Source organism: Mus caroli, chromosome 8 (genome assembly GCF_900094665.2).
Source record: "Mus caroli chromosome 8, CAROLI_EIJ_v1.1, whole genome shotgun sequence".
In the NCBI taxonomy this organism is placed as follows: Eukaryota; Metazoa; Chordata; class Mammalia; order Rodentia; family Muridae; genus Mus; species Mus caroli.
This window is the reverse complement of record NC_034577.1, coordinates 84,563,879-84,581,698: the sequence shown is the minus strand read 5'-3', so window position 1 is coordinate 84,581,698 and position 17,820 is coordinate 84,563,879. Positions and strand designations below refer to the sequence as shown.

At 44.1% G+C, this 17,820-nt stretch overlaps 1 protein-coding gene across 1 annotated transcript in view; it reads left to right on the top strand.

The window, feature by feature from the left end:
• Nucleotides 1-108: 108 nt before the first annotated feature.
• The window catches only part of LOC110300389 (liver carboxylesterase 1-like), a 29,024-nt gene continuing 11,312 nt past the window's right edge, over nucleotides 109-17,820 (top strand). Inside the window, exons 1-7 of the mRNA XM_021170554.2 lie at nucleotides 109-1,806; nucleotides 4,754-4,958; nucleotides 7,537-7,681; nucleotides 10,007-10,140; nucleotides 13,496-13,649; nucleotides 15,458-15,562; nucleotides 16,752-16,856. Coding sequence (XP_021026213.2) covers nucleotides 1,623-1,806; nucleotides 4,754-4,958; nucleotides 7,537-7,681; nucleotides 10,007-10,140; nucleotides 13,496-13,649; nucleotides 15,458-15,562; nucleotides 16,752-16,856 — 1,032 coding nt within the window. The 5' untranslated portion in view covers nucleotides 109-1,622. The remainder of the gene's footprint in view (nucleotides 1,807-4,753; nucleotides 4,959-7,536; nucleotides 7,682-10,006; nucleotides 10,141-13,495; nucleotides 13,650-15,457; nucleotides 15,563-16,751; nucleotides 16,857-17,820) is intronic.

Below are 17,820 nucleotides of genomic sequence, written 5' to 3'. Positions count from 1 at the left end.
CCTTCCTGTGATCCTGGTTGTGCCAGAACTCCTCAGAGTTCAGTTGTCTTTGGGATCCTGTGATTCTGGGATCTTGGGATCCTGGGTGTGTCAGAATTCCTGGGAGTCAAGCTGCCTCTGGGACCCTGAGATCCTGATGTAATCAAGTTCCTAGGAGCCTCTGATCCTGTGATCCTGTGTTCCTGGACATGTTATAGCACCTGGGAGTAGAACTTCCTCTGGGTGTTGTGGGACTGGCTGTGGAGTTTGTGCCCAAGGTCTGCTTAGGGCACTGGCTAAAAACCAGAAGCAACCTGTGCCAATGGTTGGGTGAAGTTCCTGGGTGCCTGGGTCCTGCTGTTCCCAGTTACTTCTGGGACTAACAACTTTTAAAATGATACCTTCATCGTTCAACATGACTTAAGGTGTCCCCACATTTTCAGGAGATAGGGTGAGTCCAAGGCCAGGCCCTTTCAGTCACTCCTAAATTCTGCAGACTCATGTCCCTAATGGGCTTCTTCAGTTCATTAAGCAACAACTTGTTCTATTTTCCACCACAGTAGAATTTTATTTAATTTTGTTTTCTGAAAAATCTCCCCCTACACACACTTGTTCCATGATATCAACCAGAACTAACACCATAAAGTCCCATTGACCTTAGTATTTCCCAGTGTCCAGCAGAGGGAAGCACAGGAACAAAGGAACATATTTTCCTTCACAGGACCAGGGAGGCTGCTGGTGTGGCTGAGATGGTGCAGATCCAGACAAGACTAGAGGCCTTAACACAAAAACACATTAGGAACAAAACCTCAGTATGGTGGCATGAGTTTGTAATCTCAGTACCTAGGAAGTAGAAACAGGAGAATCAGAAGTTCAAGGCCAGCTATACATGAAACCCTGCCTTAAAACAAAAATTAGAAACCCATAACATCAAGTGGGTTCCCCAATTTCTCTGGAATATGTAGAAGTAGGGAAAGGTGAGAAGATGTGTTTCACAAGCATCAGTGACTGAACTCCCACGAGTTTCTAATTTCAAATCTTGGCATTTAATTTTACTGTGGAGAAAAATACATTTTGGCAAATGTCCAATAAATGATGGATACTGTGGAGAAATGGAGCTGATTTAGCACAGAAACATTTCCCCCAAACATATTTAAAAGTAGTGAGCTCTCCGAGTCTAGAGGTGGATGGCAGATGGCTTGGCCACTTGGCAGGAGCATGGAAACCTACTTTAGGCATCAGAAAGAGAACTACTCACAATTTAACTTCACTTGCAGACTTGAGAACACAGAATTTCTGACCCACTATCTGAGGGAAGTTGTAGATGTGTTTTAACCTCCCCAGACAGCATCTCTGGAGCTGAGCATTGCTCTAAACTTTCCAGCCTTTCCTGAGGGTCTCAGACCAAAGCTTAGCCCTGCCGGAAGATGCCATTTGCTGTGCATGCCTTTGGGAAGCTCAAGGTGGACGGAGGTTAGAGTGCCAGGGGAAAGAGCTTATGTAAGATGTTGTTTGAGATCATATGTAATCTGATAGTTGAGTCTGGAACCAATTATAAGAGCTTGAACTAAGGCTATGTATGGCTTGGGTTGCCATCAGACTCCTGGGAGCTCTGTGGAGCAGGCAGAGCACCTTGTCATCTCATGATTAGGCCACTGAACTACACATGGATGGATGTGGTAACAAGGCTTCACCATCTAAGACGGGTTATACAAAACCCTTCAGAAGAGCACCAAGACCTTGTCACAGGACCCCAGAGCAACTGGCCTTCTACCATGTGGCTCTTTGCTCTGGCCCTGGCTTCCCTCAATACTTGCATGGCTTTGGGTGAGTTCTTCCAAAATATAAACACTTGGAGCTCTTTTGAAGCTCCTAAACCAGGGCAAATGGGAATGTAAATGCGTATGAAGAGAATAGAGGCCAGGTTCCATTCTGTATCAGAGATCACCAGCACAATTTCAAAATGGGCTTGGAGCAAAAGAACCCAGCAAGCTCCTCCCATTACAGAGATCCAGGGAAAGAAAACCATAGTGATACTGCAGCTGCAGGTGCTAAGAGGTCATTGAGCTAGCATGAGAGGCCCTAGCTATCTCCCAGATCTTACTCTATCTCTGGGTAGATATAGAGAGAGGCTCAGCAGAGTTTTAATAGCATTGAGTCAGGATCCAGGGCACAAGGCTAGAGTCTATTTAAGCTCTTCTGATCCCTGTGACTTTGGGAAAGACACTTCAACTTTGCAGTGTCTGGGTGATGAATCTGGAAAATGGAAAGCAATAGAGCTTTCCTTCCTGGGCTGTACTGAGGATGGCATAGGTGGTTGTTTTGTAGCTCTTAGCATAGTGTCTGGTCTAGAAGTACAATATATGGATGGACTTAAAGGGGTGATATCTTTAATGGGTATATTAGTAAAAATTTGAAATATGGTCAAGCCAACATGTTAAGAGCCAAATACTACTAAGAAGATAATTTGTTCCTCAGTCCCCAAGAGATGTTGGTATGAGCTGTATGTTGTATGAGGTGATTAAGAGGCACCCCTTAGACTCAGGAGCCTGTCATTGTAGGAGAAGGACCACAGACACACCTAGATGAGAGAGGGAACAGAAAGGAGCTGCAAGGAGTTGGAGGAGGGATTAAGGCCTTCACATCACCAGGGGGAGCTGGGACTTGTACTGAGGGAATAAGTAAATGAGGGGAGATGGAAAGGAATTGCATACGGGAAAAAGAAGAGTTCAGAGATTCAGATAGCAAGGTACAAGTTCTAGCTGGGAAGAATAAATGGGCTACAAACACTGCTAAGTAGAGACCATGGGAACTGTGGAGGGAGGGTCTGAAATGTACAGGTGCATGATGTGGAGAATCTCAAATCCCTAAATAAAGGACTGAGGTTTGCTTAATGGTCAAGTAAAGAACAGGGACCATTCTGGAGTAAAGAATATTCACTGGCAGTTCTTAAAATGGTCATCCCAGCCAGGCTAGCCTGCGAGCTCCATTCTTGTGGCACATACAGTTCTTCCCTGACTCCCTACAGCTTCGTCCCTGTCTTGGTCCTCCTTTATTTGGCTCTATACAAAGCCAGACTGACCATCTGTCCTGATGCTGAAGGACATTGGCATTCTTGATCATGGTCATGGATCATATGTTCTCCTGTGTGGCTTCAGGGCATCAGTATCTCAGAGCATCCCTCTCAGAACGTGATTCTATTCTCTCATTCACCAACTGTTGCCACTGAGTACAGACACTTTGTCAACATCTCCACTCAAGTGTGTGGTCAGAAATAAATAATGACTCAAAATTGGTCTTACCAAAGAGAACAGCCAATAATCCTGGAAGGTCTTTTAGGAAACAATATTGCAAAACAGATCAGGGTCTACTCCAAGCACTGGAAACAGTCCAAATTGAGAACACACACTAGAGTGGTCACAGGAGGAAGGGCAAACAAAGCACCATGGAAGTCCAGGGAGACATGGAGAAGGGGCTGGAAGAGTGTGAGAGCTACCTCTGAGCCAAGATCACTAGCTGTGGTCCATGTTAGCTCAGTGATGCTTTCCTGCCACCTGAAGTGGGTAGAAATGAGTAGCCAGAAGGTGGAAAGTGGACCATTGAGATGAGAAAATATAAAAAGAAATAAAAAGATTACTTATCAAATGGGAGGTACTCATATGGGGCATTTACTGTGCACCAGATGTGTATTATAAGTACTTTATAATCCTCCTCAAAGAAGCCTAGCTAAGTAGGCACTAGCATGGCCACATTACAGATGAGGACACCGAGGGATGGAGAGAATCCTGAATGGACTTCCTGAAGATGGGTTGAGGTGAAGTTGCTGGGGTAACCAGCAGCAAAACAATGTGCCATTCCAGATTTGTCCATTCTCATTTTGCCTTACATTCCCTTTCAAATCTGTCACAGTGCCTCGGGGACAGAAAGGAGACAGAATCCTAGACATAGTGAGGGTTGCCAGGGCTCTGATGGCCAAACACTGGTTCTGGATTCAGATGGCAGAAATGAATAAGACACAGTTTGGCAGGTGACACTGGGGTAATAACCATTCTAACGAGTCTTGCTAATGAACTGCTTCAAATGGCATGGAAGTATATGGAAGTCCTAAGCTGTCCTGCAATAAGCATGGATTGTCTTTCTTGAGTTTGAGCCTTTCAAATACAAAGTCTTGTCAATTTGGAGATACCGACATTTACAGGGTCCAATTAATCCAGACCCTGTACCCCAACCACCTCCAATATGGGGTTCTTGTAGCCTACTGCCTATTCAACTTAGTGACTCAGAACCAGGCACCAGGTGAGGACAGCCCTTGAGCTCCAAAGAATGATGTAAACTATCTTCTTCTTCCCCTGCTCCTTCTTCTTTCTCACAATCCCTCTGCCCCATCCTCCTGGTTGACTTTGGTTCCTTTCCTGGTCATTTCAGTGGTGAGGAGGATAAGTAGTAAGTGCTAAGGGGTAAGGGGCCACCTCTCCTTCATCCTCTAACCCAGCATCCAACACCAACATCCAACACTTCACTGAATGGGCTATCTCCCAATCTCCATGGCATGGATGCTTTTCTGCCTCCAGTTCTGGTTTACCCCTTCTGACATCCCTCTGAATTGGGAAGGATGGTTTTTCTTACCATAATTTTATATTAAAAACAATTGATGTCTACATGGCTATGGTAGTTTACTCATGACCATATACCTAAAAGTAGTAAACACCCCGCTTGGATTCATCTCTAAGTCATCTACTCTGGTGTGTTCTTATTTTGACTCCATTTTCATCAGGGCACCTGTCCTCACCACCTGTGGTAGACACCCTGCAAGGCAAAGTCCTGGGGAAGTACATCAGCTTAGAAGGATCCGCACAGCCTGTGGCCATCTTCCTGGGAGTCCCCTTTGCCAAGCCCCCTCTTGGGCCCCTGAGGTTTGCTCCACCACAGCCTGCAGAGCACTGGAGCTACGTGAAGAACGCCACCTCCTACCCTCCTATGTAAGCTACTGGGGTGGGCCTAGGTATCTTTCCAAAGGATATCCTGCCTCAGAGAGCTGTTGGAACGAGTTGAGGCAGGATCTCTGATTGATTAGACTTTGTTTATGTATCCCTAACATACTCTAAGATCCCAAAGATGTTCCATAACTGTCAGGGTGCCTAGAGTCTTTTCTCAAACATGTATTTATTGAACACCTGTTATATATTCTAGGTTCTGATAATGCATCAGTGAGCAGAATAAAGTTCCCCTATCTTTTTGTATGGGGGGGGGGTAGAATAACTAATTGCAAAGCAAGAAAATGAATTGTGATAGGTAAGGAAGGTTGGTGTTTCACTCGTTGGATAAGATGCTGATAAGAAAGTATGACACGGGAATCATGTCTCTCCTCCTGTCTTGACCTTTTCATGGAGGAAGCTGCTGATGTTGGGGGTGAGGTATGGTGAGCTGAGCACAGTCCAGAGGACCCAGATGGCCTCACAAGAACGGTACCCAGCATTCCCACGGCCAGTCCTTCCTTTCTTCCTTCTCTCTGTCTTACTTGGTAGTTAGGTGGTTTTCTCAAGTAGTGTTCTTTGATCCTTTGACTTTTTTTCAGTGCCACTGTGATAAGCTTTTGCTTTGTAGTCACTGTTGAGCTTATAACAAACAGCCCGTACTTGCAGTATTAAATTGACAAGAACCCACCATTAACCAAGAGGAAAACCAACACTCTACATGTCAACTTTTTTCTTCCATTTTGAATTTTTGATGCCACAGAACACATCTTTGTCCTGCCTACTATTAACAAATTCAATGAGCATTATTTCTAATAAAATAAAATAGCTTTGCCAGTTTACAGATAGGTGTGAATACTCAGCACGATTGCAGTGCTAAGGCAGTTGTAGCCATTTCTGTGTTTACATCTACCAGCGAAGGTTAACAACCCTGTTCCATGCTGTCTTCTCTCTGGAACTTCTATCTAGCCTTTCTTGTATGGCAAAGCTGGTAGCAATCCTTTATGTGTTACTTGCTTTTCTGTTTTGTTTTTCTTTTACCTTTGATGGTTGGGTTTGTTTATAATATGTCCTAGGTGACAATTTTGGGTTTGATCAAACATGTGAGCTTTGACCTTATATCTGGATGGTTGTCTGGATGCTAGCATCTCCCATTCCGCTGCAGCAATCTCTGTTATCCTCTTTGAATAAAGAAATCCCTGTTCTTTGTCTTTGTCTACTCTTCCCCAATAACTGCCGTGTTTGCTCTTTTGATGTGTCTAATGGGGTCTGTAAGCTGTCTTCCTTCATTCCTGTTCTCCTCTCACTCTGTGTACTTTCAAATCAACTGCCTGGGGCGGTGGTTACAGCTCGGTGGTGAACTGTTTGCTTAGCAAGTTCAAAAGCCCGTAGCACTATTAAAAAAAAAAAAAAAGACCCAAAAAGGAAAGAGAAGCACCATGAGCTAGCTGGCCCTCAAGCGCACTGCTCTGCTCTCTGGTTCATTTGCTGTTGGCTCTTTTTCCACTTCATTCTTTGTACTTTCCATCCTTCCTGTTTGATTTGTTTTTAACATTTAATCTCAATGTTCAATTTCTATGGTGAGGGCACACTCTGTATCTGCTTAACAACAAGCAATTAGAAATATTTCCATATAGACAACTTTACTTCTCCTGCCCCAAAAGAAAACGTGTCTATGATGAATTTATGAGCCGCTTCTTTGTGTCTCCTTGGAGTCCGTTGTTCTTCCTTAAGAACAGAAAACAGCTATTCGGAGGCAGAGCTCCGGGAGATTGCACATCCTTGTCATTCGGGAGTCAGTCTCTGGTGCCTTACTTTGTGTATTTATTGAGGTTATGTTGCTGTGGGTGTTGCTGATGCTTGTGGTCATTGTGCAATGTCTACACATTGAAGGCCCAAGTAGTCCCTACAATCACTTTTGTACCTGAATTCTCCAAGAGATTTAGGTAGGTTAGGTGCTGTGTTCCTTAAGCCTGTGATAACTGCACACATCTCAGCAGTAGAGGGCACTTCAACCCAGGCTTGCTGAGAGTCCCTGGGGGCTACAAGGATCCTGAGGCTTTCCAGACTCGATGGCCCCAGAGCACACAGAAGGAGAATTCCAGGACTGCATGACCAATCTTCCCAGGGAATTAAGCCTGGAATCATGTCTCAGCAGAGGAGACTGTCCCTACATGGAGGAGACAGATGCCTACCACAGTAAGAACAGCTGGAGTTGACACCAGGATACCTCAGTACCTGTATGAGACAAACGCTAGAGATTGTGTCTCATTGGATCTGATAGATCCCTCAGCAGTTAGCCATACAGACATGATTGCTGTTTCGTGACAAACACAAGGCGTAAAGTTGACATTAGATCCCCTTTAGGTTTGCTGTTTGACTGTAGTGGGTGCCAGTGACTCTGCATGGTCTTCATGGAATCTCAGGATTCTTACTAAAACCCCCAGACAGCTTCCTATCCACACCAGTGTCTTAGGCCTAGTAATGCAAATTCAGTTTGTGAGCTTAAACCACATGATAGAAGGCCTTCCCTGGGTTTATTTGTTTGTGTGAATCTCAAGGTTCTTCTTTCTCCCCTTCCCAGGTGCTCGCAAATTACAGGAGTGGGGCCAGTGCTCTCCGATGTCTTTACTAACCAACTAGAAAATGTTCCTCTTGAGTATTCTGAAGACTGCCTTTACCTAAATATTTACTCCCCTACAGACCTGACAAGCAAAGGCAGGCTGCCGGTAAGCACTCAAGCATGAGCATCTAGACGCTTCAGCATCCTGGATCTTCCAGTGCAGATTAGAAGGGATAAAGGATTCTAGTAGTATAGGTACTGTTAGCCATGCATGCCTCTTACTTCTCTTGACCACAGAAAAATATGGTTTTGGTACTTCAGTTATCCCCAGTGATGCTAGGCATATGTGAGAGAGTACAGTATATCTGGTAGGCACATTTTAATTCTTGCATGCTCTCTTACAATGGACATTAGGAAAGCAATGTTTGTTCTCTTAATTGTTGTTCGAGAATCTGAACCCGTGGAATTAAGACAATTTCCAGTAAAGTCAGAAATGGAAAAAAATCCATGACCCAACATCCCCCTAGTCCCACTTTTATGGATAGAGAAAATAAGGCAAAGATGGAGAGGATCTATAAATTAGGGTTGATGGAGCAAGAACTTGGGTCCCCTGATCTTCAAACCATGTTTTTTAGTAAGGACTTGGAACCAATGTGTGCTCTTCCAAGTACATCAGGGTCCATCTGTGAACACTTTCATGGTCCCATGATGAAGGTATGTGGGATGCAGTCTGGGACAACCCCAGAAGTATTTCCTTTGCCAAACATCTGGGACTTTGCTATAATTTGTTTCTTCCCTTGGTTGCCTTTGGCAAGAACTGATGGCTCAGTGAGTCAGCGTTTCCATATAAACAAAGACCCAAAGATGGGCAGGCTGCTAGTTCCAGGTCACAGGACAGAGGATGGGGCAGGCTGCTAGTTCCAGGTCACAGGATAGAGGATGGGGCAGGCTGCTAGTTCCAGATCACAGGATAGAGGATGAGGCAGGCCGCTAGTTCCAGGTCACAGGATAGAGGATGGGTCAGGTTACTAGTTACTTGTTACAGGACAGAGGATGGGGCAGGCTGCTAGTTCCGGGTCACAGGATAGAGGATGGGGCAGGCTGCTAGTTCCAGATCACAGGACAGAGGATGGGGCAGGCTGCTAGTTCCAGGTCACAGTCATAGGATAGAGGATGGGGCAGGCTGCTAGTTGCAGGCCACAGGATAGAGGTGGGCATCTGGAGAAGGTGACCCTTTGGACAGAAGATACAATGTAGTTAGTAGGTTCTTCAGTATGCCATTGCCCTCCAGCCTTTTCTGCTCTTCACTCTGAGATGATCTTGCTTCAGACCTTTCCTCAAGGTGGCAGGGAACCCAAGAGAAGGAAAACCAAGGAATATGGTAGTCTAAAAGCAGGAGGTGCTTCAGCTATGAACTTAAGTCCTAGAGCATAGGGTCTGGATTAATCCTGGGTGTGCTTTTAAGAAGATGAGAGACTGGGCTATTTTTTTTTTTACTTCCTCAGCCTCTGTTTTCTTCAGATTGGTACGGTTCCTTGTGCACACACAGAAGTGACTTTCAAGACATGCTTCAGTCCTGAATGAGCTCACACAAGGCAGCAAGAACATCTGCCTTCTGCCCTAGTTGCCTGGCTGCTAACTCACTGAGGTGTAGCTGTGGGCAACAGGAGTTAGGAATTCAATGGCTCTGAGTCAAGTCTTACTTCTGTCTCTCATGCTCTGTGGAACTTCAAGCAGATTGCCTATCTGGTACATGAATAGGTTATTTTTAAATACTTTAAACAGTAATTAGTTTACAGTTTGTTAGTTCTTTTATTAGCAACATTATAGTAGTGTATCCTTTTGGTTCTGGCAATGTGATCCCCAGGAGCCATTACTCAGAATTTGTACTCCCTTTGCTCCTGACCCTTAATCTTTATGGAAGTGCCTGGTGAGTCGTGGACTCTCAGGTGAAGTCAATGTATAAAGACTTCTTGGAAATGTGGTTGGTAGTTGGCTTGGGAGATGGATAGGCTTGAGGAGACACTTCAGCAAGGGGTACTTGTGTGTTTGGGGGACATGTGTATTTCTTGAGATAATATTTCAGTCACAGGGAAGGTTAACTCACCACGGAACTGAGATATTATGTCCAGACATGAGAGGGGTGCTGTGTTGCTGAGAAAATGACATCCATGGCTTTTACTGCTACATGATGACATTTGCAGTTGGAAGAACTATTGAAAGACATGGTCTTGAGATAAGGGGAAGAGCATTAAGTACCTAGGCTGTCTTGAGTGTGATTGTGATCTGAGACCAAGTTTAGGGAGTTAGGAAGGCTACACACACACACACACACACACACACACACACACACACACCCCTTTTATAACCACAATGGGCATTCATAGCTTTAGATTATGGCTACCTTAATCATAACCAAGAAATAATTAAGTCATCAAATGTTCTTTTTCTACTTCTCATAACCTGCATGGTTCCTTTGCTGCCTGTCCAGGTGATGGTATGGGTCCATGGAGGTGGTTTACTCTCTGGTGGAGCATCAACTTTTGATGGACTGGCCCTGTCTACCCATGAAAATGTAGTGATAGTAGTCATTCAATACCGTCTGGGCATCTGGGGTTTCCTCAGGTAAGATGGCGGACCCTTTTCAGATTGCATTAACATTCCCTTGGGAGGACATTAGGGCTCATCCCTGGTCATTTCATCCTCTGAGAGATCTGTGATGAGCTTCTTAAATCGTCCGTTTCTTCAGTGTGGACCCTGCCAGTCTTCTGTCTCCTCAACCACACTGATGCGCTGGGCTTCTGCACTTACTGTTCTCTCTTCCTGGAAGGCCTGCTTTTTAAACTCATTCATCTTTCAAAGCCTAGCAGCCATTTAAACAGCTCTGAAACACGTATCTCCTCTCACTAGTGCTGCCCAGCACACTAAATTCCTGACAACAGTCACTGTGCAGCAAAGAAATCCAGTGTCACACATCTCCTGGGACAGGAGGCCCAAAAGAAATTGCAGAATGCTTTTGTGTTAAGGATTGAGTGGCTGGGGTTTGTGGAAGCTGTCAAAGGATCTGACTCCAGGAAAATAGGTTCCCTGGAATGTGTTAGGGTGCACACAGCTCACTTCTTCCTTAGCATCTGGCAAATATGGGAGTCCATGCTAGCATCTCTCTGTCAGATCTGTAAGGTCAGGACCAGGCTCCTGCATTAAAAGTCTAGGAGCTTTTTCTTCATATTCCTAACCTGAACCAAACAGACCTGAGAAGGTTGCTAAGTAGTCCTGCTGAGCTCCAGCTGCCAGTAGGGGGACTGGAGCTGGAAGATGGCTGTGGTCTGCCTCTTAGCAGGAACTCACCTTCCTCTCAAGGTACCATGTCTCTTTCACTCAGATTCTGTTTCTCTGCCTTCTATTTTAATAAGCCTGCCAAAAGTAGTCCCTCCATCTCTTCTTTCTCTTATCTCTCCTTCCCCCATGCCTGGCAGGCTGTGCTTGCTGAAGCCACCAGTGATCTCTACCCTCCCTCAGAACAACCTCTTGACCCCTTAGTAACAGCTGGGTGAGCCCACATGCTTCTAATGGCTTCTTTTCTCTGACCTTTGGCTGTTTGCACCTCCGTGGCTGCTCATGATCCTTGCTTCTTACCTCTGCATCCTCAGGCCTCTGTATGTCTCCTCCCACCTGTCCAGTAATTCCCAGCATTCCCCACTGTGGTGGTTTGAATGAGAAGTAGCTCTCATGTTTGAATATTTGGTCCATGGTTAGTGGAAGTATTTTGGGAAGGAATAATTGCTCTGATCTTGTTGGAGGATACATGTCACTGGGGGATAGGTTTTGAGGTTACAAAAACCCATGACCCCCTCACCGCCTTCTCCCTCCTCTCCCTCTTCTTCTCCCTCTCCCTTCCCCTCACCCTTTCCTTTTGTCTCTCTCCCTCCCTCCTCCCCCACTCTCTCTGTGTGTATGTGTGTGTGCCTGATGCTTGTGGATGTGTTGTAAGCTCTCAAATACTGCTCCAGTGTCCTGCCTGCCTGCCTGCTATCATCCTTCCTACCATGATAGGAACTGGCTCTCTGAAACAGTTGTAAACATTCCACCAATTATATCATTCTTTTATAAGTTGCCTTGGTCATGGCATCTCTTCACAGGGATAGAGCAGTAACTAAGACACCCGCTTCTCCTTTGAAGCCAAGATGCCATTTTTAACTATCTTCTCATGTTTCCTGGGATGCCCTACTTCACAGAGACAGTGTGAACTCTTGGCAATTACCTAGACCACAAAAATCTCTCTCCCTGTTTTCCTTAGGACCCTAAGAAGGTGTCCTAGATTTTATACTTTTGATTGCGCATAGTAAAGTCCTTATAAAAGTCTAGATTCTGCTTTATTTCATACTCCTACATGGCCAGCAAACCTTTCTAGCTCTACCTTTCAAATACAGAGCCCAGCTACTCAATTCTTTACTCCTACAAACATCAAAGTTCTGTGTCTCTGGCCTATGTTGCTATAGTGACCATTTAGTTTTTCTCATTGCTTCTAATGCAGTGACTATTCCATATTAGGCTAAGTTTCCCTCCAAAGAGGGATCCCACCTTTCTAAGTGTGTTTATAGCTCATATGATTGAAGATTCTGCCAGTTAGGAGAAAAATCTAGAGATGATGTCAGGTAGAAATTCCAAGGAAAAGTCTAAAATTCACCCCTTGAAGTCATCACGTCTTGGAAGGTGTCTGTGTCGATGATGGGTGGTCTCAAACCTTTTTTCTTTTACCCTGATGATCAGCCTCCTGCTGATCTCTTTAGCAGGTGATCTCTTGGCTCTACCCCTAAATGCTTTTTCCTCTGTTCCTTCTCTAACCACACCCTAGTATTTCTAGTCTGCTTAACTTTGTTTTTTAGTCCCACTGAAAATCTCCAGCAGCTAATAATGTCCACACCATGTCCTGAGGGCTTTGCTGTTTAGAAAATGTTTCTATCATGAAAAGTGCTCCATCAGCCTTAGGGTTAGCCTCCCATAAAGTTTTAGGGCATGGGTTTAGGTCATCCAAGTTCTCTGTGAAGACGTTTAGCATAGTCTTTATTATAATCAGAGATTGTATTCATTTGCAATTACTCCCCTAACCTCCTTGTCTCCTGAGTCATCTATAGCACCCCAAATACAGCACTTCAAGATGACTAGCTCACTCCTCCAAATCCTTCACATTCTCCCCAAAACCACTTTCATCACATATTCTAGTACAGTTATATCCATGGACCAATTAATTCTTTGGGACCAATTTTCTGTATTAGGCTATTTTCCATGGGTATAACAAATATCCAAAGCTCAGTATTTTGTAAAATATAAAGTTGGACTACAGAGATAGCTAAGTGGTTAAGAGTAAATATTGCTCTTGCAGAGAACCCAAGTTCAATTCCTAGCACCCACACAGAACAGCTGACAATTGCCTATGACTCTAGCTCCAGGGGGATCCTATGCTTCTGGCTTCTTGCTGTCATCAGCGTCCTCACATACACAGATTCCTGCGCGAGCGCGCGCACACACACACACACACACATCTAAAAGTAAAATAAATGTAAATTTTTAAATGAGATGCATTTATCACAGGGCTTCAAATGCTGAAAGTTCAAACACCATGATTCCAGCTGTGAAACCTCTGGGCTGTGTCACATTGTGACAGATGCTATTGTGACAATGGGGCATATCAGGAAGCCAGTGAGCAAGTAGGGGGTCAAGCTTGATCTCTATAACTTTCTCATAAGAACTAATAAGAATGCTTCTAGAACAATTTTCATTCTAGTACCCTCAATAGCTCAGCCACCTAGCAATGAACCCTTTGAAGGTTATACCAATCTCCAGAATCCCCACATTGTAGGCAAAGCTTTTAACATACAAAACAGTGAAGGATAATCTATACCCTAGCCACTGCCAGCTCCTGGCCCATCATAGCCCAGCTATAATGTCTCCTGCTCTAACTCTCCCCTTTCCCTTACAGCACAGGAGATGAACACAGCCGAGGGAACTGGGGTCACTTGGACCAGGTGGCTGCACTGCAGTGGGTCCAGAACAACATTGCTAACTTCGGAGGTGACCCAAGCTCTGTGACCCTCTTTGGCGAGTCAGCAGGAGGTGAAAGTGTCTCTGTCCTTGTAAGTATTCCTGGCACCAAGCCCCGTGTCTAGGGTTGATGTTGATGTGGCTGTTGATGCTATTGAAGACCATTCAGTCTTGCCACAGGCACATTGGCTAACAAGACTTGGATTTAGATTGACTGTACTTGTGGTTCAGTATCAGGCAGTGTAGAACTAAATATCAAGAGCTCCCAAGAAGCTCAGATGGCAGCTTTGTGTCCTGGAGCCAAAAGAATGTCCAGCTGAGCCTGTGACCATAGTGTTCCAACTCCCCTCTCTTGGTTGAGTTCTCTCTTCTTCCTAGTCATTTTGGTTTTGCAACTCACCTAACTTGGGGTGAATAAAGAGATGCTAACAGTCAGCTAGAAGGTCACTATTTGGCTGGAAACTTGATTTACTGGTAGAGATTGTTAGCACTGAAAGCTGAGGTTGCCATGTGGCTTGGTCATGCCTAAGAGGGTGGGCAACAGTCTCTGCACCTAAGGCATTATGCCTTAAGGGAAGTCAGTGAGAGGAAGGAAGAGCAGGAAGTGTGACAGAGAGAGGCAGGGAAGGGCAAGACCACAGACAACCTATGATGTGAGTTAAGGTGATGGTGTAGAGATGCACGCACACTGAGGGAAGCTATAGAAACCCACCAGGAGCTGTCCAGTGAGATGACCCTCTGGGAGCTGTCCAGGCATCTCAGATCTGGGTCAATCAGCCTGATTACCTTTTAAACATGTATCAGATTCATAGTGGAATACTCACTGGATAATATTTTATATTTTAAAAGATTTGAAAGAAGGGTAAAAAAGATGTCAAAAGAAAAAGAAGTCATTCACAGTCCCAGCACCCAGGTGATGTCTCTGTGGCATCTTAATGTTCATTTCTCTTGTCTTTCTCTGACATCTTTATCTCTATCCTGGGCCTCTGTTTACCATCTCCCTACATCACCTCTTTATCTCTTTTATCTATCACATAATGTTTTAAGAAAAAACTTCCCTCAATATACACCACAACAAACGCTCCCTAAAATGTTAAGTGCCTTTCGTCCCTTATTTTTATTATCATATACATGGTGAATTTTATTTCTTTTTACCTTATTTAGTTTGTATTTGTTGGGTTTTATAAATTATTTTTTCCTACAATATATTTTGATCAGGTTCTTTGAAGTCTCCCAACTCCTCCCAGATCTCCCCACCTACCCACACAACTTTATGGTTTTTTGTCTCAAAAGAAACCAAAGCAAACAAAACTCAAAGCCAAAAATACAAAGAACAAAAACAAACAAACAAAAAAACCAATGAAAGCACTCCCATACAAAATAAGTTTCTTCTTGTGTTGTTAGCCAATTACTCCTGAGCATGGGACCTGCTCTTGAGTGTGTTTGATATACACTTGATATGTACCCAGTGTTACTCCACTGGAGAAAAACTCTTAACTTCTAAATACAGGTCCTTATACCCACAGATAAATATAATCCTTACCCCTCATCAAGGAAATGTCTAAAATAATTTTATGGATGCTCATCGCAATTTTCTCTGGGACACTTTCTGACTTTCCGAGTATTAGAGACACTAAAAAGGCTTTGTAGCTAGGAACTGAAAAACCATTCTTTCCAGTGTTGTTGATTAGCATAATGGGTGCATGCCAATATTCCGAACTCTATCCCTGACACTGAGGAAAGCTGGGAAGCAAGCATAAGCAGGTAAGGAGCTGTCAGTCACATCCAGTGAGAATCAGAATCTGCAGGCAAGGGGTATAGGTGGAGGAAACCTTACAAGATGAGCAGGTCAGAAACCATCTCTCTGGAGCATAAACTCTCCTCCTCTCTTCCTTCCCAGGTTTTATCTCCACTGACTAAGAACCTCTTCCAGAGGGCCATTTCTGAGAGTGGTGTGGCCCTCACACCATGTCTGTTCAGGGAGACTACAAGGCGTGCGGCTGAGGTAGGTCATCAGGGTAGCAAGAACCTTCAAGGAAAATTCCCATTGAGTTATTCAGGTGATATCCCCTAGTGTTGGAAGAGCGTTAGAGACTGCACTCACTCTCTCAGTGCCTGTTTAGGAAACAGGATCAGAATGCAGAAGTGACTTATTGAGGTCACTAAGTGGTCAGGGCCAAGCTGAGACCCAAGCCCAAGACAGTGAGCACACTGTCCCAAGTATACCAGGGCAGGTTAGGCTGGACAGAGATCAGTGGCCTCTAATTACATATTTGTCAGAATCTGAGTTCCAGTGCTTTGCTTGCAGCCTATGGATCTGGGATGATTCCTCCCTGAGACCCTGGTAACCTTGCAACCTAGAAAGCAACCATTCTAGTAAAGGAGATTAATTTTTAAATTGTGTAATCAATGTTAAGATTTCAACAATAAGAAGATGCATAAAGGAAAGAGAGTAACCAAATCCAATGAAATCGCAAGCATCCAAAAGGAACAGTTAGGGAGAAAATGTCCCATAAGTAAGAACCAGAAAGGAGCAACATATTTATCTGGTGAGCAGAGGATATTCCAAGAAGAAACAGCATGAGCAAATGTCCTGTGCAAAGGAGAGTCCTGGGAGGAAGAATGAGGGAAACCTGGTGTGGACAGAGCAACAGAAGGAATAGAGAACAGTCAGCCAAGTGCATCCCACCATCAGCTTCTATCCATTTGTGCCTCCTCCTCCAGCCAGGTTGATTCCAGTCCACATGGGTACCACACCTGCCCCCGGGGTTACAAACTTTCTCTAGGCTCTAGAAAAATGAAGCGTTGTTCTGTGATTTATGGGGTGGTGGAAGAGTATTTTTGCTTTGACAGTTTTCCTTAATAACAAAATATGAAAGCAAAAGGTTCAGTTTGGGATTCTGTGCTTCTAGCCACTGACTCACACTGTCATTCTTATAACAGTGAGCTTTTAGATAAGCATACCCATGTTATCAGAGAAACGGCAACTAAGACACAAATGTGTGAGTGTCTCATGTCCCAATCCAATCAGTAACAGGGGCAACGCTGTTCAGCCCACAGCCTTCACTTGCTGGTCTAGAGCACTTTCTGCCATCACATCCCAGAACTAGGCTTGAGATAGCATCCCTTTCTGTGTGTTCCTGGAGAGGAGAGACAATGTCCTTTATCTCTGCTGTTCCCTGTGATCACTGCAGCAAGTTGCCATTGCTACGGGGTGTGTGGCCACTACATCAGCCGACATAGTGCACTGTCTACGTCAGAAGACAGAAGAGGAACTCTTGGCAACGACCCTGAAGATGGTAGGTATGGCTAAGTCGGTGCTCCCCACATTTCCATCCTAGGAGCAGTGCTCCTCATGCCCTGAACAACTACATGGGGACCTTTCATGGACAGTGTCAGCCCTCTGATACAAGTTAGATGTTTTGGAATGATTCAAATGTCAAAAGTGTTCAAAAACGTTATGTTGAAAAAAATGCATAACAATATCCCAGGGTTCCCAAAACAGTGGTTTTGCAGTTATAATAGGTGAATGTGTTGCAATAAGTTAAGCATTTTCTATTCACAGAATTGACAACCATCCTAAATTTTAGGGCTGGAAATACTAAATGTGAAGGTTTTCAGAAGTGCTATAATTTGTCTAGCAATAGACTAATTGACTTTATGAATAGAACTTTGCAAATATTTTTCCTAGTTTCAATCTTTCCCTTAGACTTTCTGTATGTTTTGAATCAGGAAGGATCAAGAATAGTGATAAATATTTAACAATGATAAACTATCAATTATAAATTAGTAGTGGTCTCATTCTAGGGTAACCACACATTCATCCATTTCTTTATCTATGTATCCACCTGTCATCCATTTATCTACCTATTTAAGCACAATGTACTTCCACAAATACAATATCAGTCCATCTATATTGCTTCATATTTTGACTATTTTAATACCTATGCATCATCCGGCCACTGTTTATTTACACCCCACTATCATTCCAACCAAACAAGGATATATTATTGTTACCTGCTCATTATTGCTCTATGCATGAGTCCATCCAATTCATCAATATGACCATATACTATATGACCATCCATCCATTCATATATCCACCCAGATGAGGTAGGAAGATAGACTGTGCATTCATTACACCCAGCTAAGATGCTTGAAAGAAACATGACACTAGAAGAGATAACCATGACGCTGTTACCATAAGGAAACTTGTTAGAGCAAACACCCAGAAAACACAACATCTGGGGCCACTCGACCTAG